The sequence below is a fragment of the Ahaetulla prasina genome, chromosome 4 (genome assembly GCF_028640845.1).
Source record: "Ahaetulla prasina isolate Xishuangbanna chromosome 4, ASM2864084v1, whole genome shotgun sequence".
NCBI lineage: Eukaryota > Metazoa > Chordata > Lepidosauria > Squamata > Colubridae > Ahaetulla > Ahaetulla prasina.
Window position 1 is genome coordinate 96,109,128 of NC_080542.1, and position 27,980 is coordinate 96,137,107.

The window sequence follows — 27,980 nt, forward strand, 5'->3', positions numbered from 1 at the left end:
ACACATAATTCCAAGGTTTAGCTTCAGCAATGTTAATATTAAAAAAACAAATATTTTAAAAAAACAAATGAAGGGGAAATGATTTAAAACATTGAAACAAAAAATAGTATTGCTATTAAAGAAAACATTGGAAAATATGTGATCATTTTTATACATATCTAAAAACACTGCAATAATATGAAGCAAGGTAAAGATGCTTCAAAGGGGACATGGTGGCTCAGTGATCGACGGTGAGCTTGTTGATCAAAAGATGGGCAGTTCAGCGGTTCAAATCCCAAATGCCGCATAACAGGGTGAGCTCCCATTACTTGTCCCAGCTTCTGCCAACCTAGCAGTTCGAAAGCATGTAAAAAATTCAAGTAGGAAAATAGGGACCACCTTTGGTGGGAAAGTAACAGGTTCCATGCGTCTTTGGCATTTACTCATGCCAGCCACATGACCACGGAGACATCTTCGGACAGCGCTGGCTCTTCGGCTTTGAACCAGAGATGAGCACCGCCCCCTAGAGTCGGGAACGACTAGCACATACATGCAAGAGGAACCTTTACCTTTACCTTAAAGATGCTTCGGTCTGAAAATTCTTAAATTAAATGGGCAGACCTATATAATAGACAGTTCTGTTTAGCTTAAACAAATTAAGATAACTTGAAACAAAATACTTCTTTGTGCATATGTTTAATTATATATTTTAGCGCATTTTTGAAATGTTCTAACATACTAGAGATTAATTTACTGCACACCCATTAAACAAATTATGTCTTAATACTGTATACATAATTCCCCATAAATTTATAACAAGCATATTCTCTAGTCTCAAATAGTTACTATTTTTTCTGCATTCACATACCATTACTCCTATATTTGTACACTTTTTTCAAAATTCAGGCAGATAGAGAATGATATCAAGATAAGCAGACCCAATAATAAGTAGCCAAATTAGCCAATACATTTATGAATATAGGCATAAGCCCAAGAACCATTCTGGAAGCTAACAGGGAACACTAAGAGAGTTGGGGGGTGCTTACATGCTTATATCATGAATGGAAAAATCATTTATTTAGACTTGGCTGAGTAAGATTACCGCAGATATATAAAATACTTCTTTAATTAATGCAGCCAGGACATTCTGATAACCAAACTTCAGATATTTTATTTTGCAAAAGTGGGGAGAGAAATAATCACTTTATGTAGCCACTTCTCTATAATAGGTAAAGGAGATATAGACAAGACATTAATCCTATTTCAAACTTGTCTAAATTAAAATCAAGGACCAGTAAACTACTTGTGGAGAGGGAATTCCTCTTACATGTTCAATGCAATCAATGAACAAGTATGAATAAAAAAATAAAAATAAAAAAGATCTAAATATCAAATGAAGATGCACAGACAATTAAAAAGGATAAATGTGTTGCAATTTAAAGCAAAGTGTTTGAGAAATAACCTTGGTATGCTGAGCTCCAAGCCATGATTTTTGACAAAGGCATGCAAATGCTAGCAAGTCAAGACTTTTCCAAACTATGTTTTCTCTAAAGATTGTGCTGTTTTCCCAGAATAACAATAAATGACACATGAACTTCATATGAACTATAGGTCATGCAAGGATTTAGCATTGGCATTTTTAATCTAAAAAGTCTGTTCCACAAAATCAATATGTTTCAGTCACAGTATTCAAATGCAATTTTCTTCATATAACACTGCTTCTTTCTGTCTGTCTTTCTTCCCTTCTGTTTCTCTACTTCCCTGGCTCTCCTTCTCTTCTTTTAAAGAAATAATGACTAATTTCCCATTTTTCTATGAAACAAGCAGCTGTGTTATAAGGTAATGGCATCAATAACACATTACATGTAAACAGAAAATGAACAAAAAAAATCATTCAAGGCCCTTTTCAAACCAGTGTGCTTTTCATCAGTGCTATTACTGGTTCCATTCACATTATCGGATTGAACCATGCTGCATAACCAAGGTGCTGACAAGCCTTGATTACTCAATAACTCCTGTATTCCTTTCAGGCAGGTTCACCGAAAGGACAGGAACGCAGGGTCTTCCTGTGGAGCAGACAGCTTTCCACAGAGACTCAAGGCAATGAAACCCAATGCCCTTGTGGCTCCAGCACCAAAATGGAGCTTTGCATTTCCTGGTATGTATTTATGACTTTTTTCCTCCTTTGTTCTCTATTGTTTTAGATAACAATTTATTGTGCAGCAGACAGGCCAAGCCAAACATTTTAAAAACTCTTTTCATAACACTTGGAAAGGGGCAAACAGCTAAACTAACTTTGCAGTAAATCTGTGGTTGGCTTTTTCCCATGCTGCAGAGTCAACAAATCTGCTTCTCATCCAGGGCAAATCCAGACATTGCAATAACAGTGGAAACACAAATCCTGTATCCTAAGCCCCCCAGGATCCTCTACTCCACACCAACAGAATGTTGATCAGTAGCTTCTATTCTTGGCACATTGTTTCAGCTGAATTTCTTAGCACATTCTTTTGTAGGTATCCATTAAATAATAATAAAGTGTTTAGTTTCTAAATAAAATGTACTTAAATCTGATACTAGTGAAAAAGGAATATGCAGCTCTTCAGCTTGACTCACAGATGTCTACCAGTCCGAAACAAAGCAAAGCAGAGCCATTCTGACTATGCTATCAGATGAACTTAAACCCAGAACTCTTAAATATCCTAATGCAAAAAAAAAAAATCACATCTCTGCTAGGATAAAGTGTGTATAACTAAACCACTATTTCAGTTCCAGGAGCAGAGCTTGCCTGTCTTTATTCATGGTGCACTTTATAGATGGAAAACATACAGTATAAAGAAGCACCAATAACTTTTGCATAGTTTTGTCTATCAATGTCATCTTATGGAAACCAGGAGGTGCATATTGTCAGTAGCAGCATCTGTCTTCTACACTGGTATCCCCCTAGAGATTCATGGAGCTCCCACCTTTAAGATGTTCCAAAAAAATTTCAAAATCTGTTTTTCTCTAGTTTAAGGCAGTTGTATAGTCTCTTCTTGTCAGTTTCATTTATTTAATTTAAAGTTGAGTGTTTGTTTTTCTGGTTGGGCATGTTCTTTTATATCAATTTTTCTTTTCTTTTTTTTTTAAAGCTTTTCAGAGTCAATGACAAATTGGGCAGAGCTAATGAATGAACGAACCATGATTTCATGCAGGCAGCTATTAGGTTTGTGATAAAAGATCGTACAACTGTTATCAACTTCTTTGATTAACACTTTCTGTTCTCAGTGGAAGAAAGCAAGTATACTACTTCTATTTTACTTTCATGGACCATTATTCAATAAATGCTTCCATGTAACCATCTGACAGTGTCCCTACCGTGAGTTATTTTATCAAGTATAACTATTTAAATTAGTAATACTTTTGTACAGTTATGTACAATTCAGAATTGGTCATAAAGAGTTTTGAAATCTATGCTAGGCATACTAAAATTAGAAAGAACTCCAATCCATTCTGTTTCTGTAGTTAAAGAACAACAATTGAACCTCATTTGCAGCTTCCAAAAGATACTGGTTGCTTCAAATGCATCGTTACCATTTTGTTAGCTCAATAATAGTCACATGATTACACATTTTAAGGACAAAAGTAATGGAAAATATTTTGGCATAACTAATAAAATTATTTTATTTTATCTTGATTAATTGTATTAATCCAATTTCTATTGCTTCCTATCTTACCAAAGATGACTCTGGGTAGCACACATAATCAAAATGAGCATGACTATCCTCAAAGCTGTCTGCAAGAATATATATTCTTTGAGCTCCACTTTCTCAATTTTCCATGTTGCCTGTAGGAAGATGATAACAGAGTCTGGTATAAAATGGATCAAAATGGAGAGTTGTTTCCATATCATCAAGAAGAGCTCTTGATAAATGTTATAGATATGTCCTTAAGTTGACTGTTGGCAGAAAACGGCATATATGTTGAATCACTCAGCAGTTTAAGTTTCAGTTCAATCTTATTAGTCTGGTTGTGAATTTTAAGACTCATTAGTGTCCTAACATTCACAGCCATAATTTGTGGATATTACAGTTTATACTGTTATGTTATTTGAGTGGTTTCATTTTGACTTCTATTGTTATTCCTCAACATTGACTGTGAAAATTGCATTTCACACAAAACATCATTGGCTGAAAATCAGAAGAAAAGGCTAGGATGTAAAGAAAATATGTATTCATCTGAAAGTTGCTGACATACTTCAGAACTTGTTATTTGAAGTTGTTTATTCCTTGTATTAAGTTTTGAGGACTAGCTACTATTGTAGAGTTAAGTGAATCTATGGATACTCTCAAAAAATCTTGTTTTAAATCATTCAGGTTTGAATAGTGAAACAAAATAGCATTTGAGCAGCATAGAAAATAGAACTAGAAATTAAGACAGTGAAAAGCAGCTTAGAAATCAATACTGAAACACAATGAAAATGGTCAGATAATAATAGGAAATAATAATTATAGCAACTAGTTAATAACAAAAGAAGTCTTTCACTATCTTGAAACTGCAAACAGGAAAGTCTGTCCTGCATTCTTATCACCATGTATACCTCAACAATATGGGGCACAGGTCTCACCCCTGCAAATATCACTAGGCAAGAAGAAAACATGGAAACAGTTTTTTTTTCAGATAACAATAACAGAGTTGGAAGGGACCTTAGAGGTCATCTAGTCAACCCCCTGCTCACACAGGAGACCTATAGTAGGGATTCGAACCGCCAAACTGTCGACCTTTCTGATTGACAAGCTCAGTGTCTTAGCCACTGAGCCACCTATCAAATTGCTTTCATAGCTTTAAATATGCGTTTGGCTTGGAATTAAATGGAAAGCCAATAAAATTAGAATCTTACTGATATAATGTACAGCTCCAATAGATCGCTCACTTTATGGATTACTGCCTTGTTGTGGCAAAGAGCTTGTGTAGCTCAATGAAGCTATGAGCTATGCCGTGCAGGGACACCCAAGACGGACAGGTCATAGCAGAGAGTTCTGACAAACATGATCCACTGGAGAAGGAAATGGCAACCCACTCCAGTATCTTTGTCATGAAAACCCTATGGACAGTACAAAAATGAAAAAAGATATGATGCCAGAAGATGAGCCCCTCAGGTTGGAAGATGTCCAATATGCTACTGGGGGAGAGCGGAGTGCTAGTACTAGTAGCGCCAGAAAGAATGAAGCGACTGGGCCAAAGCTGAAAGGACACTCAGCTGTGGATGTATCTGGTGGTGAAAGGAAAGTCCGATGCTGTAAAGATTTTTTCTCCATAGGAACCTGGAATGTAAGATTCATGAATCAAGGTAAGCTGGATGTGGTCAAACAAGAGATGACAAGACTAAACATCGACATTTTAGGAATCAGTGAATTAAAATGGACAGAAATGGGTGAATTTAATTCAGATGACCATCAGTTATACTACTGCGGGCAAGAATCCCTCAGAAGAAATGGAGTGGCCTTCATAATCAATAAAAGAGTAGTAAAAGCAATTCTGGGATACAATCCCCAAAATGACAGAATGATCTCAATTCGAATCCAAGGCAGACCATTCAATATCACAGTAGTCCAAGTCTATGCCCCAACCACTGGTGCTGAAGAGGATGAAATTGACCGGTTCTGTGAATCCCTACAGCACTTTATAGAATTAATACGAAAAAACGATGTCCTTATCATCATGGGGGATTGGAATGCTAAAGTAGGAAGCCAAAATACCATCTACTGACCGGGAACTTCTCCTCTCCCCGCTGTTATTTAGATCTTTATGCATGAAATATACGGCTGCCGAACTTCTTCAACTGCGAGGTTCCCCCGCCTCGCAGGAATGGCCATCTGGGTTATCGAGGGCCGGCCTTAACGAGGGGTCTTGGGACCCGGAGAGGTGGCATGCGAGGAAGAAGAATTTATGGGGTTTTGTACATAGGTTTTTTAATAAGGGTTTTTTAAAGGGGGGGAGGAAAGTGACGGGAGGGGGGGAGATCCCGTCGGGGAGGGTTGGTTCAGTCCCAGTCCCAGTTCACGGCGTTTTTTCATCTGGTCCGAGGGAGGGGGGTGAGGGGTTCGTTCCAGAATTGGAAGTTGGTTCCATCTGTACGGTAAGTGGGAGGGGCAGATATGGCGGAAGCAAGGGGCCGTATCGTTCGTTGGGAGCACGTGTTCGCTGTTTAAAAGCGATCGTGTGCTCCGGCCCCCTAGTCTTTCCCCGTTCCCCGGAAGGTCAGGATCCTCAGAGCCCGGGCCTCCGGTTGATGTTGTGCAATGCCCGGTCCGTGGTTTCAAAGGCACTGCAGATTTGCGATCTTATCCAGGGGGAATCCACGGACTTTATGGGCATTACGGAGACCTGGCTGGGTGCAGAAGGGGGGGTGCCCCTAGTTGAACTGTGCCCGCCAGGTTTCCGAGCATTCCATCAGCCAAGGGCCCAGGGTAGGGGTGGAGGGGTGGCGGTTGTAATGAGAGAGGGTCTAGAGCCGAGAGAGACCACTGTTCCTCAGATAGCCGGCTGTGAATCCCTTCTTGTGAAGTGGGGCCATAAGAATCAGATGGGTTTGTTGATCGCGTACCTGGCTCCTTGCTACGTGACTACAGCCCTGCCTGAGCTACTGGAGGTGCTTGCCGGGTGGCTGTTGAGATCCCCAGACTTTTGGTCATGGGCGATTTCAATCTGCCATCGGCTGGCTTGTCATCAACAGTGGTTCAGGAGTTCCAGGCTTCCATGACGGCCTTGGACCTGATTCAAGTAACTGATGGCCCTACTCACACGGGGATCTGCGCTGGATCTGATTTATATCTCTGGACAGTGGTTTAATGATCTGGTAGTAAGAGATTTAGTGACAATACCGGTGTCATGGTCAGATCATTTCTCCTCCGCCTAGACTTTCAGACCGCTACTCACCACTGCAGGGAGACGGAGCCAATGCGTTGGTTCCGTCCCAGGCGCCTGATGGACCCTGAGAGGTTCCAGACGGAGCTTGGGCCGTTCCTGAGGATCTTACCCATGGCACGACTGAAGAACTGAGTCGCGGCCTGGGAACAGGCCGCGCTGGGGCTTTGGACCGTGTCGTGCCTTTGCGGCCTCTGACCCGGCGCAGATCTCGATTAGCTCCTTGGTTCTCTGAGGAGCTGAGAGAGATGAAACGCCGGAGAAGACGCCTAGAGAGCACCTGGAGGTCCAGCCGCTCGAAGCTGATCGGACACTAGTTAGGTCTTTTCAAAGACCTACCTAGTGGCACTGAGGGTGGCGGCGTTCTCGCCTCCTCCCTCATTGCGCCGGCAGATAACCGCCCGGCCGCCCTGTTTGGTGACCGTTCCCTTCTTCACCAGGGGGGACGGGATGACCCCTTACAGGGACGTGCCGAGGAGTTTAGTGGTTATCTATACGATAAAATCGCTCAGCTTCGGGATAGCTTGGACCAAGATTGCGATGATCCAGATGAGATGACTGAGGCTCGTCTTGTTGATGTGGTTTGGGATGAGTTTGATTCTGTGGCTCCCGAGGACATGGACAGGTTGCTGGGAGGCTGCATGCCACTACATGTTTACTGGACCCGTGCCTCCTGGCTGGTGCTGGCCACTCAGGAGGTGACACGAGGCTGGCTCCGGGGTATTATAAATGCTTCTTTGATGGAGGGGGTCTTTCCCGCTGCCTTGAAAGAGGCGGTGGTGAGACCCCTCCTCAAGAAGCCTTCCCTGGACCCAGCTATTTTGGGTAATTATCGTCCAGTCTCCAACCTTCGCTTTGTTGCGAAGGTTGTAGAGAGTGGTGGCGTGGCAGGTTCCTCAGTACCTGGAGGAAGCTGTCTATCTAGACCCGTTCCAGTCCGGCTTCCGGCCCGGTTATAGCACGGAGACAGCTTTGGTCGCGTTGGTGGATGACCTCTGGAGGGCCAGGGATAGGGGTTGTTCCTCTGCCCTGGTCCTGTTGGATCTCTCATCGGCTTTTGATACCATCGACCATGGTATCCTGCTGCGCCGGTTGGAGGGGTTGGGAGTGGGAGGCACCGTTTATCGGTGGTTCTCCTCCTACCTCTCCGACCGGTCGCAGTCGGTGTTGACAGGGGGGCAGAGATCGGCCGCGGGGCGCCTCACTTGTGGGGTGCCGCAGGGGGCGGTTCTCTCGCCTCCTGTTCAACATCTACATGAAGCCGTTGGGCGAGGTCATCAGTGGCTTTGGGGTGAGTTATCATCTGTACGCTGATGATACTCAGCTGTACTTTTCCACCCCAGGCCACCCCAGCGAAGCTGTCGAAGTGCTGTCCCGTTGTTTGGAGGCCGTACGGGTCTGGATGGGGAGAAACAGACTCAGACTCAATCCATCCAAGACGGAGTGGCTGTGGATGCCGGCATCCCGGTACAGTCAGCTGCAACCGCGGCTGACTGTTGGGGGCGAGTCACCGGCTAACGGAAAGAGTGCGCAACTTGGGCGTTCTCCTGGATGAACGGCTGTCGTTTGAAGATCACTTGACGGCCGTCTCCAGGAGAGCTTTTTACCAGGTTCGCCTGGTCCGCCAGTTGCGCCCCTTTCTTGACCGGGATGCCTTATGCACGGTCACTCATGCTCTCGTCACTTCTCGACTGGATTATTGCAATGCTCTCTACATGGGGCTACCTTTGAAGTGTACCCGGAGACTGCAGTTAGTCCAGAATGCAGCTGCGCGGGTGATTGAGGGAGCACCGCGTTGCTCCCGGGTAACACCTCTCCTGCGCAGTCTGCACTGGCTACCTGTGGTCTTCCGGGTGCGCTTCAAGGTTTTGGTTACCACCTTCAAAGCGCTCCATGGCTTAGGGCCCGGGTACTTACGGGACCGCCTGCTGTTTCCACATGCCTCCCACCGACCCGTACGCTCTCACAGAGAGGGTCTTCTCAGGGTGCCGTCCGCCAAGCAATGCCGGCTGGCGGCCCCCAGGGGAAGGGCCTTCTCTGTTGGAGCTCCTACTCTCTGGAACGACCTTCCCCCCGGTTTGCGCCAAATATCTGACCTTCGGACCTTTCGTCGGGAATTAAAAACTTATTTATTCATCCAAGCGGGACTGGACTGATTTTTTAGATTTTTTAAATTTCTAAATTTTAAATTTTAAATTTTTAAATTTTCTGTAATTTTATATGGGGTATTTTAGGTTGGTCAATTTGACGGTTTTAATTCGGCCACTATTGAATAGGTATTTTAAATTGATTTTTAACTTTGTATACTTACTGCTTTTTATCTTGGCTGTACACCGCCCTGAGTCCTTCGGGAGAAGGGCGGTATAAAAGTTTAATTAATAAATAAATAAATAAAAAGATAACCGGAATAACAGGCAAGTTTGGCCTTGGAGTACAAAATAAAGCAGGGCACAAGCTGATAGAATTCTGTCAAGTTAATTCGATGGTCATAGTAAGCACTCTTTTACAACAGCCCAAGAGACGACTCTACACATGGGCATCACCAGACGGTCAACACAGAAATCGTATTGACTATGTTCTCTGCAGCCAAAGATGGAGAAGCTCTATACCAGGGGTGTCCAAACTTGGTCCCTTTAAGACTTTTGGACTTCAACTCCCAGAGTCCCTCAGCCAGCAAAGCTGGCTGAGGAACTCTGGGAGTTGAAGTCCAAAAGTCTTAAAGGGACCAAGTTTGGACACCCCTGCTCTATACAGTCAGTAAAAACAAGACCAGGAGCTGACTGTGGCTCAGATCATGAGCTTCTCCTTGCAAAATTTAGGCTTAAATTAAAGAAAGTAGGGAAAAGCCCCAGGCCACTCGGGTATGAATTAAATCATATCTCTGATGAATATACAGTAGAGGGGACAAATAGATTTAAGGAATTAGATCTGATAGACAGAATGTCTGAAGAATTATGGACAGAGGTCCGCAACATTGTACAAGAGGTAGCAACTAAAACCAAGAAAGGCAAGAAAGCAAAATGGCTGTCTGAGGAAACTTTGCAAATAGTTGAGGAAAGAAGGGAAGCAAAAGGCAAGGGAGAAAGAGAAAGATACACCCAGTTGAATGCAGAACTCCAGAGAATAGCTAGAAGAGATAATACATTCTTAAATGAACAGTGCAAAGAAATAGAAGAAAACAATAGAATACGGAGGACCAGAGATCTCCTCAAGAAAATTGGAAATATGAAGGGAATGTGGATCAAGAAATGGATAACATTAAGAAATACTAGAATACTGACTTTAGAAGAACATGACTTGTTATTGGGATGGCATGCCTTTTTATGGGGAAGCTAAAGCACAGGGGTATTTTAGAAGACAGTTTATAAGAGAGGCTTGTTATTAAACTGGGAAAGGATTAAGAAAAACCACTACTTAAAAATTCCAATCTGGTTATCAACTACCGAGGCATTCTCAAACTCAATAACATTTAGAAAGGAACAAATTGTTAGATATAGTGAATTGTTGAATGAAAAGGGTGAACTTAAAAGTATGCAAGAATTAGAAACACAAGGTATAAAAATGAATTGGTTTTTCTACTTGCAAATACACTCCAGATATGATAAAGATTCCAAGACTTTTTAAGGATTGGAAAAGGTCAGTTTACATTCCAATTCCAAAGAACGGCAATGCCAAAGAATATTCAAACTATCGCACCATTGCACTCATTTCACATGCTAGTAAGGTTATGCTTAAAATTCTACAAGTTAGGCTCCAGCAGTATGTGGATCGAGAACTACCAGAAGTACAGGCAGGATTTCGAAGAGGCAGAGGAACTACAGATCAAATTGCCAACTTACGCTGGATCATGGAGAAAGCTAGGGAGTTCCAGAAAAACATCTACTTCTGCTTCATTGACTATGCTAAAGCCTTTGATTGTGTGGATCATAACAAATTGTGGCAAGTTCTTAAAGAGATGGGCGTACCAAACCATCTCATTTGTCTCTTGAGAAACCTGTATGCAGGTCAAGAAGCAACAGTGAGAACTGAACACGGAACAACTGATTGGTTCAAAATTGGGAAAGGAGTCCAGCAAGGCTGTATACTATCGCCCTGCCTATTTAACTTACATGCAGAGCACATATGAGAAAGGCCGGGCTGGATGAATCAAAAGTTGGAATTTAGATTGCTGGGAGAAATATCAACAACCTCAGATATGCAGATGATACCACTCTAATGACACAAAGTGAAGAGGAACTAAAAAGCCTCTTGATGCAGGTGAAAGAGGAAAATGCAAAAGTTGGCTTGAAACTCAACATTAAAAAAACTAAGATCATGGCATCCGGCCCTCTCAATTCCTGACAGATAGATGGGGAAGAAATGGAGGTAGTGATAGATTTATTTTCCTCGGCTCCAAGATCACCGCAGATGGGGACTGCAGCCAAGAAATTAAAAGACGCTTGCTCCTGGGGAGGAAAGCTACGGCAAATCTAGACATTATACTAAAAAGCAGAGACATCACCCTGCCAACAAAAATGCGTATAGTGAAGACTATGGTTTTCCCAGTTGCAATGTATGGCTGTGAAGGTTGGACCATAAGAAAGGCTGAGGCGCCAAAGAATTGAGGCCTTTGAACTCTGGTGCTGGAGAAGACTCCTGCGAGTCGCTTGGACTGCAAGGCGAACAAACAAGTCAATCTTAGAGGAAGCCAACCCTGACTGCTCTTTAGAAGGCCAGATCCTGAAGATGAAACTCAAATACTTTGGCCACCTAATGAGAAGGAAGGACTCACTGGAGAAGAGCTTAATGCTGGGAAAGATTGAGGGCAAAAGAAGAAGGGGACGACAGAGAATGAGGTGGCTGGATGGAGTCACTGAAACAGTAGGCGTGAACTTAAATGGACTCCAGAGGATGGTAGAGAATAGGAAGGCGTGGAGGAATTTTGTCCATGGGGTCGCGATGGGTGGGACACGACTTCGCAACTAACAACAACAACAAATAGATCCCACTGAGATTCCACTTTCAATATTCATTTAATCCTTTCAAAAATGTTCGTTCTACCTTATCAGTAAAATCAGTCCTATCTCAACAAAATATTAATGAAAACTGGAAATTACAGTTTTAAAAAAAAGTTTAAAAAACTATTTCTCAATCAGTTCTCTTACTGACTTTTCCCATTGGAACCTGGCTCAGGTGTTTCCACAAGTTTGAGTTCTTCTCTTATTGAGGACAACATGGTTCAGGATAAGCTTATAAAAAACATCTGCTCTCATTTTCGTAGGGACATGCTTAATGATAGGCTATGAATAAATAATATATTCAAGACTTGGAAGCCCAACAAAACCAATATGCTTTACCCAAGAATGTTTTTCTGAGCAGTAAAGCCCCTTTTTAAAACCAGTGAGATACTTATACATATGCTTTAAAAATGCCAAAGGACACTAACTTCAACGCTTTTCTCACAGCAATATTTGTTTGTTTTATTTGTGTTTATCAGATTTTTATACTACCCATTTCACCTAAATGACCTGAATGGCTTATAATGGAAACAAAAAAGTTGCATAGACGCATAAATAAAAAAAACAAAAACAAAGATAAAACAGAGCTAAGAACTAAGTTAAAATTAAAATATTACAGATTTTAAAAGGCGGAGAAAGCAGTCTCATGTCACCAAACATGGTATCAGAATGCACACAATTCTTTGATCCTTATGCCAATTGCCAGAGCCAGGTTTTAAGAGTGGGGGCCTGCCTCACGTTTAGAGGCAAGATGTTGTTGTGGCTCCCGCCCCTGAACCTGGCCCCATGCTCGAAAGTGCCTTGGAGCTGGGCCTGCTGCCAGAAAGTGACTCGGAGCCGGGCCTGCTGCTAGAAAGTGATTTGGATAGTGAGGGGGAAGGGCCATCAGGACTTACCTCGGAAACACCGGCCTCCCTGGATCAGCTCCAGGAGCCAGAAGCAGGCCAAGCGAAAGAGATAACGAGGCATCCTTCTCCTGATTCTTTCCCCTCCCAGGCCACGCCTGCAGACCCAGCTGACAGCTATCAGACTTGGCTCAATCCCATAGGCTTGGCTCAATTTCATAGGCAGGAGAGAAGAGAACAACAGAAGCAGGAGAGGGGCAGGCTAGGAAGTGCTGAGTCATGGAGTCACACCCCACAGGATATAAAAGGCACCAAAGAGCTGGTGTGTCTCTTTGTATTAGGCAAATCCACGGATTAACTAGAGCTGAAGGTTGTGATTCACCAGCATCTTGGCAGCCAACGAGGGCTCTTGGCAGACGCTGGCTCTTTTGCTGCCAGAGCTGATAAGAGCCGGCTAATTAAGCCATTGTTCAGACAGAGGTGAGGAGGACATAACAGATGTTTCAAAGACTCCAGGAAGATCTCTTCCTGGATCCCAGCTGGCAAAATTCTTTAATTGATAGGAACTGCAACAAATCCTCCTTGCCTCACCAGATGGGATGGGAACATGGGACAGTTCCTCAGGTAACCTGGTTCCATTCCAGGTTACCTTTCAAGGTAATAACCAAAGGTGGGTTGCTCCCGGTTCTGTCCGGTTCTATAGAACCGGCAGTAAAACCGGCAGGAGGCTCCGCCCACTCATCCCAATGTCATCAAGGGGCTTCTGCGCATGCACAGAAGCGCATATGCCCGCTCCCATTGTGAAGGTAAAGGTAAGTAGAAACACACACACACACCCCGGGAATAACCAATACCTTGAACTGAACTTGGAAGCAAACTGTCACTCAATGCAGCTCATGTAATAGATGTGTTACATACGCAATTTGGCAGTCACCAAAAACTGCTCTCACTGATTTTTCTGTACCAACTGCAGCTTCTGGATACTTTTCAAGGATAACCCATAAAAAATGCATTGCAGCAATCCATTTACAAGATGACCAGGATGTTAATGACTGAAAGAAGGGTTTCTTGATCCAGGAAATGATGGAATTGGTCCATAGCATGAAGATGAGCAAAGGTACTTCTAGACACTTCTGCCATATGTTCCTCAAGTAAGAGTTAGGAATCCAGGAGGCACCTGGAGCTTGATTATGCACCAGGTCTGTCTGGGGCAGTGTAACCTCCACCCAGACCAAAGAAGGTAAACTCCTGTATACAACAGATCCTCCTGCCCTCAACCATTGTTCCCCATTCCCATAGCCACCAGGTACCATGAAACAGAATCCACAGTGTCATTTATTTTGCCCAGGACTCAAGGACTTCAGTGACTCATATAGTTGGGTTGACGATCAGCAATCCTATGTTTGACACCTGATTGCTGCTGCATGATGGGGTGAGCTCCCATTATTCACCTCCAACTCCTGCTGACATATTAGTTTGAAAACAAGTAATCACAACTAGATAGATAGGTATCACTTCAGTGGGCGCATTAATGGGGATAGGAAAGGAGCTGCCAACCAGGCATTCCCTGGGTAACGATAATGTCACCGACTAATCCTTTCAGCCTGGAAGTGCTTTGGAGCTTTCAACACAAATACAAGCAAGCCCAGTGCAGAGGTATATGTTATGTATTAACAGTTGTGCCTTTAAATATTTGAGCGGGAAATCAGCACGTTGCTGATTGGACGAAGCCTCCAGCAGAACTGTATAAAAGGAGAGGTTTTTCCCCCAGCCTGTCGCTGGGTTCACCCTATATTAAAGAGCTGTTGTCACTACCCTGGTCTCCAGCCTCGTTACTTCCCGAACTTAACATTTGGCGACGAAGGTGGGATCTCGAGGCTAAGGGGAACCAGAACCGAGCTGAAGCACGCTAGTGTTTCCGAACCCAGCAAACTCAGGGCAGAAACGCGGAAATGGCAAACACGCCACCCGCACCGTACAACCCGGGCAAGGAGAAATGGGGAACATATATGACCCGTTTGAAAGCTTTCTAGAAGCCAACGACCTACAGGGGACCCCTGATAACCGCAAACGGGCTTACTTCCTAAGCCATTGCGGGCCGGAGGTAATCGAGATTGCGGAAGCCCTGGCAGAGCCAACGCCGATACAATCGGTATCGTGGCCGACTCTGCAGACCTTGCTGAAGAACCATTTCGCACCGACGCCGTCCAAATACGTGCAGCGGTTTGAATTCGGAGAACGTAGACAGATGGAGGGCGAGTCCATCGGTGACTACATGGCCGCTTTAAGAAGAGCGTCCAAGGACTGCGGATACCGAGACTTAGACGAAGTGCTACTCGAGCAACTCATCCGAGGGGTCAAGGACATCCGCCTACGGCGACGACTGCTAGCCAGGAGCAACCTGACACTAGCCACCGCTCTGGACGAGGCCAGAGCACACGAAATGTCTACTAAAGCAGCAGAGACCCTGCAAAAGCCTCTTCAATCCAAGGCGAGCGCAAAGCCAACGCCAGTACACCAGGAGGAGATTCAGTCCGAATCCGAAGGTGAGGGCGAGGATGAGGAAGGGGTCTGCCGGACCGAGAAACGCGACACTGAGGACCGTGACGAGTGCGGAAGCTGCGGAGGGCAGCATCAGCGCCAACGCTGCAGGTTTAAAGACGCGACATGCCGGCGGTGTGGGAAGAAAGGACACTTAGCTCAGGTTTGCAGAGCGGCCCAACCTTCCCGCCGAAAATTCAAATCGGCCAATCAAAACGCGGAACCGGAAAGGCGGCCCGCGATTGGTTCAAACAAGAAAGGCGCGAAGTCTAACCAAACGACTGTCATTATAGGCCGCGCCTCAACCAAAGTGGAAAAGAAGATTTTCACAAAGCCCAAGATCGAGGGAGTACGGTGCAGGCTTGAAGTAGACACGGGATCAGCGATCACCATCATGTCCTGGGACACTCTGGCGAAGTCGCTGCCGTCCGTCGCGAAGCGCCATCTGCAAGCACAGCGGCTACGAGTGCACGACTACCAGGGGAATCGCATCCCTGTTCGAGGGACCACCTCCGTCCGAGTCGAGTACGGCCCACACAAAAAGACCCTGCCCATAACGATCGTCGAAGGAACTCTGCCCAGTCTGTTGGGACTAGACTGGTTTCGTGCCCTGGGCATGGGAGTGACTGGCATCTACAGAAGTGACTGCAATTTGAAAGACATGCTCTTTAACGAGTTCGAAGATGTCTTCAAGGACTGCCTGGGCAAGTATAAGGGGACCCCTATTTCCTTCAACTTAGACCCCCAGGTAGCCCCCATTAGGCTTAAGGCGAGGAGAGTCCCTTTTGCCCTTAAACCAAAAATCGATAAGGAGCTGGACAAGCTCATAAACCAGGGGATTTTGGTGCCAGTCGATCACGCAAAGTGGGAGACGCCAATCGTCACCCCCATCAAATCGGACGGGTCAATTAGAATTTGCGCTGACTACAAGGCGACGCTTAACAAAGCCTTACAGAAAAGCGTGCCGGTTCCGTGGTGCAACACTTATTGCACTCCTTGGGGCATGGGCAAGTCTTTGCAAAGTTAGACTTGGCCCAAGCCTACCAACAACTGCCAGTAGACGCCCGCACAGCCGAAGCCCAAACGATTGTGACGCACAGGGGGGCATTCAAGTGCACCCGATTGCAATTTGGGGTTAGTGTGGCACCAGGGCTGTTCCAAAACCTGATGGAACGACTACTGCAAGGGCTCCCAGGGGTAGTTCCCTACTTCGATGATGTCCTAATTTCAGGGGAAAACATGGAGGAATTGGGGGGGCGGTTAAGAAAGGTCTTGAGCATTTTCCGGACAGCCGGATTAAAAGTCAAGACAAATAAATGTCAGATAGGGGTCGAATCGGTCGATTTCTTGGGCTACCGGATAGACAAGAAAGGAATTCACCCTACTGAGAGCAAAGTTAAGGCAATTAGGAAGGCTCCAGCGCCCAAAAACAAAGCAGAGCTGCAGGCATTCCTGGGATTGGTTAATTTTTACGCGGTCTTTTTAAAGAACAAAGCAACCGTTGCGGAACCGCTGCATAGGCTCTTAGGAAAAAATACTGTTTGGTCTTGGGGAAAGTCAGAAAATAGGGCTTTTGAAGCAGTAAAGAACCTGCTCTCAAGTGATAGCCTGCTCATCCAATATCACGACTCACTACCCCTAGTGCTGGTTTGCGATCGTCCCTTATGGGGTGGGGCTGTACTCAGCCATAGACTTCAAACGGCACAGAAGCCCCTATAGCGTTCTACTCTAGAACGATGTCCTCCCCAGAGAGGAACTACAGCCAATTAGACAAAGAAGCATTAGCCATTGTATCAGGGTCAAAAATTCCATGAGTATGTCTTTGGGCGGAATTTTGAAATCGTGACTGACCACAGACCGTTACTGGGATTACTGGCTGGCGACCGCCAACGCCTGTAGCACTTTCGCCACGCTTGACTCGATGGACTATATTTTAGCCGCTTACTCATACAAGCTGCAGCATCGACCGGGAAAAGAAGTGGGGCATGCAGACGCATTGAGCCGATGCCCACTGCCAGGGGCGACCGAAGACCCCACTCCGGGGACACCCATCCTCCTTATTGACTCGTTGGACTCTGGCCCAGTCACATCAAAGGAAGTGGCTCGGGCATCATACCGGGACATTGTGTTAAGGACTGTACTCGGTTGGGTACAGAGGGTGGCCGCTGCGCCGGGCCAACGGTTCAAAGAATTTGTTAAGAAACGTGATGAGCTCTCGGCTCAAGGGGGGTGCCTGTTATGGGGTGATCGTGTAATAATTCCTGTTAAGTTAAGGGGCAAGGTATTGGACCTCCTCCACGAGGGTCACCCAGGCATCGTAAGGATGAAGGGTTAGCTAGAAGCTATGTATGGTGGCCACTCATGGACGCAGAGATTGCTGAGAGGGTAGGGAAATGCCAAGCTTGCCAAGAGTCCAGACCGCTACCCCAACAGCCCCAGTCAGAGAATGGGAAAAGCCCCAAGGGCCTTGGTCAAGAATCCACATTGACTTTGCTGGCCCCTTTCACGGCCAAACGTTCCTAGTGGTGGTGGACGCATTTTCCAAATGGTTAGAGATCATACTTATGAAGTCCACCACAGCCGAAGCAGTAATCGCAACCCTCGCCACCTATTCGCAACTCACGGGTTGCGGACACTCTGGTGTCCGACAATGGGCCCCAATTCACGGCAGCCCAGTTTGAAGAGTACCTGGCAGAGGAAGGCATCCGACATGCCCTCTCTGCACCTTTCCACCCTGCGCCGAATGGCCTTGCAGGCGTTCCGTCCGGGCGCTAAGGAGGCATTGTCCAGGCTCAAGCCAGGTGACTGGCAAACAAAATAGACTTTTTCCTAGCCGTCCAGCACAGAACCCCAAGCACAGCCACTGGAAAAGTCCAGCCGAATTGCTAATGGGACGAAAACTCCGTGCCCACTTGACTGCTTTGAACCCCATTACACACCCGAGGGTTACAAGGGGAGCTAGAAAAACAAGGGAAATGAGCATAGGCGACCGGGTGTGGGCCGAAACTATGGGGACGGCCCGAGTTGGGTCGCCGGACAAGTAACAAAAATAACAGGGCCAAAATCGTGCGTGGTAGAGCTACCAGACAACCGAGTGTGGCGCCACATAGATCAGTTAAGGAAACGAATAACTGACCAAACCAAACCAACAGAGACAGGTAATGACCAATACCACTTTGAATCCACAGCTGACAATGACCCGGGGGAGGCGCAAGACTTAGCTGAGGTCCCAGAGTTCCAGCGACGCCATCAGGTCCCCGAGGGAAACAGCAAGGAAAATTCCAAAATTAATCCAAGGCCGGATAGCCAAGAAAAAGAGTCGGCCAATAATCCAGAGCCCGATGGCCTAGAGAAAGAGCTGGGAGGAGAAAACAGCCCCTCCGACCAGCTCAAAACACCACCCAGAACTGAACCGCGCAGGTCAGAAAGAACTAGGAGACGCCCAGGTTATTTGCGTGACTACGTCGAAAAATAACATGTAAATAAATATGTAAATAAGACCAAGTGTTTTCTGGGAGGGGAGGAGTGTTATGTATTAACAGTTGTGCCTTTAAATATTTGAGCGGGAAATCAGCACGTTGCTGATTGGACGAAGCCTCCAGCAGAACTGTATAAAAGGAGAGGTTTTTCCCCCAGCCTGTCGCTGGGTTCACCCTATATTAAAGAGCTGTTGTCACTACCCTGGTCTCCAGCCTCGTTACTTCCCGAACTTAACAGTATACATTGGATATCATCAGCATACTTATGCTACCCCATCCCGCGAGTACAGATGATCTCACCCAGCAGTTTCATGTAGACGTTAAAAAGGAGCAAAGGAGCTAAACATTGAGCTTCCAGCAGAGTAAATGAAATTAAGAATAAAAATATTTTAAAAATTATTTTTGGTGAGAAATAATTTGCAAAAAAATTAAAAGAAGGAAATGTTTGGACTTTTAAGGAATGATAGTGGTCTGGAAGAGTGGAACTTAAATGCTATAAATTTTAGAATTCAAGCACAAGAAAAAAAAAGGAAAAAATAGCAAAACTGAAGTATAACTGTAAAATGTAAAAGTATTACAGAATGAATATGCTTTTCTTATGGAATAATTGTGTGATAATTGCACAATATTTCATGCTGACACACTCATATGCACACTTCTCAATTTCAACCAGACCTCCTTTGCAGTCTTTAAATCAGCTACATTGAGAAATTGTTCATCTTCTAAATTTAAGATGATATAAGCGATTGCTTTATCATGCTGCCTCTGATCTGCAGCTGCTAATGGTACCTGGTGTGGATTAACAACAATATCCAAGAGCTCCTTGGCCTTCAGGAAACATTCCATTTTTGCAGCCCAAATAATAGAATTCTTCTGTCCCAAATGAAGCAAAGAGCTCTCCTTAATTTCAACAGCAGCCATCCTGCAAGCTTTCTTTGCCTTGTTTCCCCTTTTAAACACAGGCAGTCTCTCACCTTAATTACAGTTTAATCTTTCTGTGTGCTCTGGGCCTATAACCTGTCAGAGTTTGTTGCAAAAATCAAATCCAGAAAGCACACACAGGGTAACTGATTCAGCAGGATTCATTAACTTCTCTTTATACACAATATAATACATAAAGTAAATATACAACAACAGCAACAGCAACAGCAGAGAACAGTTTTCAGTTCAGAGTTGCAGAGACTAGTTTCGTTTTAGAGCTGAGCACAGAGCCACATCCAGGCTCCTTCCTGTCTTAGCTCCCATTAGCTGACCTTGTTGCTATGCCCCTGTTCCAGTTCATGAATATTCTGACACATGGCCTGATGGTTAGAAGAAAGCTGTTAATATTACCTTATATCATCAGTCCCCAATGTTTCTAGCTTGGCAGCCTGGCCTGGCCCAGTAGGGAGTGGAAGTGGGAACGTATAAGTGACAGGCGCATCACGCAGAGTTCCATTTGTGTGAGCAGCAGGGGTTTGTGCTCATGTGAGAAGTTCCACTCGTTCAAATGGCACTTTGCGTGCAAGCGTCCTCCACTCACACATTAAGCACCATTCATGAGAGAGGCGCCTCACTTGTGAGTGCAAGCCAATCACCCAGTCATGTGAGTGGAGTTTCATGTGCCCATGCTTGCTCATCTTTCCTGCTGCCTGGTTTCGAACAGGCCATGGCCCACTACTACAGGCCTGGGGGTTGAGCCTTATATAATAGGAAAGGTAGCAACAGGGGATATAAAAATAATGCAGCAATTAGTTTATTAATGTGGCTCGGAGATATTTTGCAGAATTTTGATTGAAAGGATACAAGAGTTAACAATGAGAAAAATCTGAAAATTATATGCGAATAGAAAAAAAGTAGACTAGAATAGTAGATGATCTTCTATTATCTTGGTAAATGCTTTAGTAAAGGGAAGAAATGGATTGAGAATTTTTAAAACATTAAAATACTGATAAAAGGGCCTCTGGTGGCTCAGACTGCTAAGACAGTCTGTTATTAACAGCAGCTGCATGCAATTAATGCAGGTTCAAGTCCCTGGCTGGACTTGAGGCCCAAGGTTGACTCAGCCTTCCATCCTTTATAAGGTAGGTAAAATGAGGACCCAGATTGTTGGGGGGGCAATTAAGTTGACTTTGTATATAATATACAAATGGATGAAGACTATTGCTTGACACAGTGTAAGCCGCCCTGAGTCTTCGGAGAAGGGCGGGATATAAATGCAAAAAAAAATAAAAAAAAATAAAAAAATAAAAAAACCTATGTATAAAATATGTGTTATGATGAGAAATGTGTCAAGTGCGAAGTGCGCTTATGCTGTTGCAACTATTATCACTTCTCATCTTGCCAACAAACCAGGGCGAGGGAAGAGTGAGATGGAATGTAGATTCCAGACATCAAGAAAAAAAGCCAATTCAAGGTCACTTCTGCATTTGCTTGCTTGCTAAATCCAAACACTTTTTCTCATAACAATACAATGATACTCAATTGGACAATGTGACCTGCAGGGGGAGGGAAAATTCTATACTTTAATTATGTGGGTTTGCACGGGAATTAGCTAGAGCTGGCTTTGCTCTAATCAGTGCCAAAATAATGTACTCGATAAAGTTTTGAATTCAGAGATTGGATTGCCTCGTCCATGCTTGCTTTGACTGGATTTGTCAGTCGGAACATCGACAAAATGAATATCTGTGAAAAAATGAATGGAAAATGTCTGCAACAGTCTGTTTTATTACATGGAAATAAGAGCTAGGTCAGAAGAATACAAAAATAATCTGTATTCATTTTATATTATTTTTTTAATTTAGTTAAGTAAATGTATAAAATTTAGATTTAGATATTGTCCAATTCCAGATGGGTGGCCACAATATAAAAATGAAGAAAAAAATCATAAAACAAATCATAAAGGGAAAAAAATGAAAGGAAAAGGAACAGTGGAAGGATTCAAAAAATTTTACTACCTGTTCTATGGGTATGGCTTGGTGGGCGTGGCATGGCTTGGTTGGCATGACTTGGTGGGCGTGGAATCTCCATTCCCACCCCACTCCAGGCAGTAGTGGGTTTTAATTTCGACCGCTACCGGTTCACTTGTGGGCGCGCGTGCACTTGTGCTTGCAACACTTCTGCGCATGCGCAGAAGCTTCTGTGCATGCACAGAGATGTCTCACAGAGGTGGAGCCTCCCACCATTGCCACTACCAATTCATCCAGTCCGGGGCAAACCGGTAGCAACCCACCACTGACTCGAGGGGAAGAATACTATAAAATCTCCATTCCCTCCCCATTCCAGGGGAAGGTTACTGCAAAATCCCCATTTCCTCCCGATCAGCTGGGACTCGGAAGGCAGAGAATAGATGGGAGCGGAGACAGTCAGAGGTGGTATTTATCAGTTCTCCGAACTACTCAAAATTTCCGCTACCAATTCTCCAGAACTGGTCAGAACCTGCTGAATATCACCTCTGAAAAGGAAGAATGAGAAAGCTAAGCTGAATGAAATTAACAAGTTCGTCAAAAAGAAAGGGTTTTTTAAAATCACATAATATAAAATTCCATAAATAATTATAGTACCTTTTTTCAATTTCTAAAGAAAGGTTGTTGACTTAGGAGCCACATAATTTCTCTAGAACCAATAATCAATATATGGTTTCAGGACAACAATTGCACCTCTGTATATACCAAATAACAAGTATTCAGGATGAAAATCCTACCAAGAAGTGAATCTCAAACTTCTTCAGGAGTGCAAGAATACTTTTGCTTCTGCATTCAAGAAAATGCATTTGTATCAGGAATAACTAACTATTCTACAAGCTTTTAGAAAACACTAAAGACTGAATGCTTTTATAGAGCATGACACAACTAGGTTACACAACAATTGCAGTATTTTTATATCAGTTCAAATAAATAATATAAAGCTTACTTTTAGATAATGGTATATATTCAACAATCCTTTGTCCCGTAGCTGAAACGAAAAAAAAAATGAATTAGAAGAGATGAATCATTTCTTGGCAATCTCTCAAAGTAAACAGATTAAAAATGAATGTTTCTATTTCCCCCCTTCTATTGCCATTTCTAATGCACATGCACTCACTTCAGAGCAAAAAACTGCCTGTTAAACACTAGATGTGATCAAGTTTATCTATAACATGTAACAGAAAAATGAAAATAAATTAAAATAAACCATCTCAGAGACAGAAATGATCATATAAACATTTGTGTGTGTGTGTGTGTGTGTATTATTAATTCTACATAGACTTTCTGTGCTCAGCTGGGGAATGCTACAGTACTTAAGACACCAGCTCTTGCTTGGTATAATTGCAGCTGAGTATTTTTTTTTTTTTTTTTTGTTTACATTTATACCCCGCCCTTCTCCGAAGACTCAGGGCGGCTTACAATGTATAGGGCAATAGTCTCATTCTATTTGTATATATTTACAAAGTCAACTTATTGCCCCCCCAACAATCTGGGTCCTCATTTTACCTACCTTATAAAGGATGGAAGGCTGAGTCAACCTTGGGCCGGGCTCGAACCTGCAGTAATTGCAGGCTTTGTGTTCTTAATAACAGGCCTTACCAGGCAGAGCTAAACCGGCCGTACTAGTATTGCAGCCTATATAGCTAAACAGTGCTCATATAAAAGCAGTGGGTACCCAGCTTAATCACACTGTGAGGCTAACATTAATACCTTCCGAATAGCTATATATATTCTATAGATTGACCCAGTTTAGTTAATAAAAGTGAAGTTGAAGATGAATATTAAATATAGTCTTTTAAATACAAATATGATTTAAAGCCATCTTTCCCAATTTGCTATTTTCCAGATTTTTGAGACTATATAGATAATCCTTGATTTATGACCACAATTGAATTCAAAATTTATGTTGCTAAGACAGACATTTATTAAGTGAGTTTTAAGTCCCATTTTATGACCTACCTAGCCACAATTACGGTAAGTGAATCATTGCAGTTAAGTCAATACTATGCAGGGGTGAAATCTACTTACCTTCCTTACCAGTTTGGCACCAGTTTGGCACTGCACACACGTGTCACATGCATGTGCAGACCTTCTGCGCATGCACAGAAGGTAAAAAACACATTACTTCCTGGTTAAAACCAGGAAGTAATGATACCCAGGCAGCTGGGCAGAGGTTTGCTCCACCATCGCTACCGGATCGCTGAACCAGCGGCCGCAATCACTACCGGATCGCGGGATCCAGTCCGAACTGGGAGCATTTTACCCCCGATACTATGGTTGTTAAAGTGAATCTAGTTTCCTCATTGATTTTGGCTCGTCAGAAGGTTGCAAAAGCTGATCACATGATCCTGGGACACTGCCAATATTATAAATATGAATCAGTTGCCAAGCAGTTTAATTTTGATCACATAACCATGGAGATACTGATATGTTTGTAAGTATGAAAAATGGTCATATCACTTTTTTCAGTGACATTGTAACTTTGAATAGTCACTAAGTGAACTGTTGTATGTAGAGAGCTACCTGTAATTGTCAGATTGGCAATTCTGAATATGGATGTTACAGTGCCAATATACAGTATATACAACATACTAACTTTGGAAAAATTACCTATGGAACACTATTTGAAATTCCTGGGAGAAGAAAAAACTAAATTAAAAAAAAAGATAGTCATGCCTGACATGTCTAAGTTTAGGGGTCATTCCTAATCAGAACTCAATTACAACACACCTCTCTATATAAATACCAGTCAAAAGAGAAACATTACAAAATACTGCATGAGTTATATCCCCCTGGCCCATGTCATGCATGTTTACAACTGTTAAGAAATATTTTGCATAATGAGGGTTTATGAAACAGAGGGCAAAGTACACATTTTATATTCTCTTTGCTATTCCTGTGGTTGTTCATTCAATTTAATATCTAAATATTAACAGAACAGTTGCAGAAGATTTAGACCAGTGGTAGTCAACCTGGTCCCTACTGCCCACTAGTGGGCGTTCCAGCTTTCATGATAGGCGGTAGGGGTTTTGTCCAATACTGAAGCACTTTCCGTTTTTTAATTTAATTGACTTTTTAAAAAAAATTCACAGCATTATTTAAAAACATTTTCATTAGGTTTTCATAAAATTCCCCGTGACAATTTAAACTTCTGAAAATATACTATTTATATCGCCCACGCATACGTTTAGTTCACATTACGTAAATGAAACTAAATGGTGCTATAGTGTGACTGCAAACAAAACAGCATCATCCCAGAATAGTTCGCATATCTCGCCCACACCACCCAGCTGTAACAGACGAGCAGAGCTGGTAGCCGGCGCCCCCCCAAACCCAATCCACTATGTGGGGGAGGCATGCGCAGATGACGATACATGGCGCATTACTGTGGAACCTGTAGGTGGTTAGAAAATTTTACTACTAACAGAGATACAAAAGTGGGCGGTAGGTATAAAAAGATTGACTACCCCTGATTTAGACAACGTTTGGGAAACGATGTAGGACTTTAATACAATGCTGATACATTCTCATGTATAAACTAATGTTAAGACAAAACAGTGGTCTATATCTCTCCATCCAGCTTTAGATAATTATAAAGTCAGACTGGGTGAGAAGCTTGGTGGATACAAATGTTCATCAGGCATTACTGAAACAGGTTGTCTAGCCCTGAACAACAGATTACCTTATTATGACTATAGCTATTAATACCAAACATATAGCTATGCATAAAAACATCATGGTGAATTGCTAAAACCTGTAAATGGGAATTATGATATATACCTTTGATAGATATACATAAAACTGTGCATTTTATGATTTCTCAACTGCACAACATATATACAGACTGAATCCCTTTAAGGATGCAAAGGTACATTTTAGGAGCTACAGTTGATGAGTTACATATTTATCATCCAAACTTAGGCATCCATGGATCTGGCACACTAAAAACTCTGCTATCTATTTCTAGGAAGTTTTGCTTTAGAATTTTCTTCAATTCTAGACACTCATATTTTAAGCTATATTAGGCTAAAACAAACCAATTTCAAAATCATGGTGATAAAGATATTTTGTTTCAATTTATTAAAATAAACTAGAATTTAGGGTTTGTACACAATGGTAAGTGAAAATAAAAGCAAATGTTTCTCATCTCAAACCCAAGGAAAAGAAGGCTCATTCTTAGAAATATATTCACATAAACTATGGTATAACACTATGATAACTAGCAAAATCTAGATGATCTTAAGATGTTGAAAAAGTTAAGTAGGGTTAGACCTGCTGGGGAGATATTTGGGGAACTAACACTCAGAAATGCAAGTACTGGCCAAATTGGAAAGGCAAAAGGTATGTGAATTGACACGGCAAGCCCTAGAAGTTGACCTTGAATTGAAATTGACTTTTTTATAGTTCATCATAACATTTAATGTCTGAATGTAATCAGTAGGGTTACTTAAGAATTTCACTAGTTGCCTATTCTTAGAAATCACTTGAATCCTGGAATAGAGAATATTTCTGTAATTGTTACTTGTTGTATGTTTGATTTTCTTTGAAATATTATTATTTCTACTCTACTTTCTGATCTTTACAACCAAAGGTTAATAGCTCTTATAATAACTGTACCTCAAAAAATTTTTTCCTTATCTTTGTTCCCTGTGAAAAAGCAACAGAAAAACAAATTATTTTGAAATGCCTTTAAGCAAAATCTTGTTTTACGATCAATGATCACTAACTCCCACTCTTTTATCAAAGGCTCTGGGCTACTTTCATTGCATTCCTTCCTGACTTTTTTTTTAAGATTCTGACATTTTAATGACTTGATAAAACTAGGGATATTTTTCCCCATTGCAGTTTTCACAGGGATTGGAAATTATACATCTACCCATGTTCTTGTCTGCAGTGACATGAAGCCAAAAGAAGACTTGCTTTCTGTTTTTGTCTGCTGAATGTGGGCTAAACTCAAGGCAAAGAAGGTGTTACGACATGGCAACCATTTACTGTACTTTAGAAGCTATTTTTGTGATTCTGGGCTTCACATCAGTTTCTGAGTAACTGAGTAACTGAATTCAATACATCTTGATTAGGAAAAGGAGTGGAAGACATGTCACCTCAGGTAGCAAACTGCCTTCTGGCTGAGTTACATGTGATATAAGAGATTTGCTACAAAACACAAAAGGAAGAGTACAGAAATATTAAAAATGCATTTTTAATTTCAAGAAAAGGGGAAATAAGTACAGATTATGCTGTCTCAGGCATTCCCTGTCCAATGTGAAGTTCACACATTGCAGGCATAGCTCAACTGGAAGAAAAACTTAAACAGAAAGCTATAGGAAAGAAAGCTGGAGAACTGATTCTTCATTTGCATACCTTCGCCTTATTTTATTTTAAGTCCATAACCCTTCTTTTAAAACAATTAGGGCATGGAGAATTCAAGGATCTTCTGTAAGAATGTTCAGCTTGGCCCTAAAAAAACTTCAAACCAAAAGTCTTTGAATGTCAGGGAGCACATTGAGAAGTGGGGGTGGAAAATGGGTAGAAAAATGATGATGGTGGTGATGATGATGTAGCCAAAATCTCCATTACAAGGCAAGAATATGGGTAACCAAACACAAAAAGCTTTGTGGAAGATGGGGTGATCAAAGAAGTTAAAGATTAATATTCCACACCAAGAACAAAAGGATGCTCTTTTGTGGTCCTGTGCTTATTCCTTTGAATATAAACATTGTTCTGAGAACCATTTTTTTCTTTATACAATCTTTAAAGGATAATAAATTAGGTCTTGGACAACCATACAAGCTGCTACTAGATGTGAATGTGAATGTGTCTGTAGAAAAGGCTGACTTTCAATCAAAGTCCATTGAAAGAATAGTTGGATTTTCTAAAGAAGCATGTTGTGCCTATTAACAAACTTACAAAAGGGGCTATTTTCTTGATTTATGTTTGGTTGCTATAGTGATCTTGCAATATAGACAGATAGATGAAGCCTTCATTTAACAGTCCCCTAGGCTTTCCCTCACTCTATTTAGAAGGCATACAACTACAGTAGATAAAGTATATTGTACAAGTAACAATTTATATATCCTAAATTGGCTTTAAATAGTCTCAGAAACTAGCTATGAATAAGTAGAATTAATTCAGGCCCTTGTACTTAGAACTATTTTTACACATGTTCAAAAAACAGTTTTGGATCTTTCTGCCTTGATCAACAATTGTTTTGTTATCTTCTTCCTTCTCTCAAAAATTTCATCTGGGCTTAGAACCAGAGTTAAACTTGATTAGTGTTTGGATGAATGGCCT

General features: G+C 42.7%; 1 protein-coding gene across 2 annotated transcripts in view; it reads right to left on the reverse strand.

The window, feature by feature from the left end:
- The window catches only part of RARB (retinoic acid receptor beta), a 506,722-nt gene that overhangs the window by 211,308 nt on the left and 267,434 nt on the right, over window positions 1–27,980 (reverse strand). For both annotated transcript variants that reach the window (XM_058184374.1, XM_058184373.1), the window contains one exon: window positions 22,636–22,677. In XM_058184374.1, the coding sequence (XP_058040357.1) occupies window positions 22,636–22,677 (42 nt within the window). The remainder of the gene's footprint in view (window positions 1–22,635; window positions 22,678–27,980) is intronic.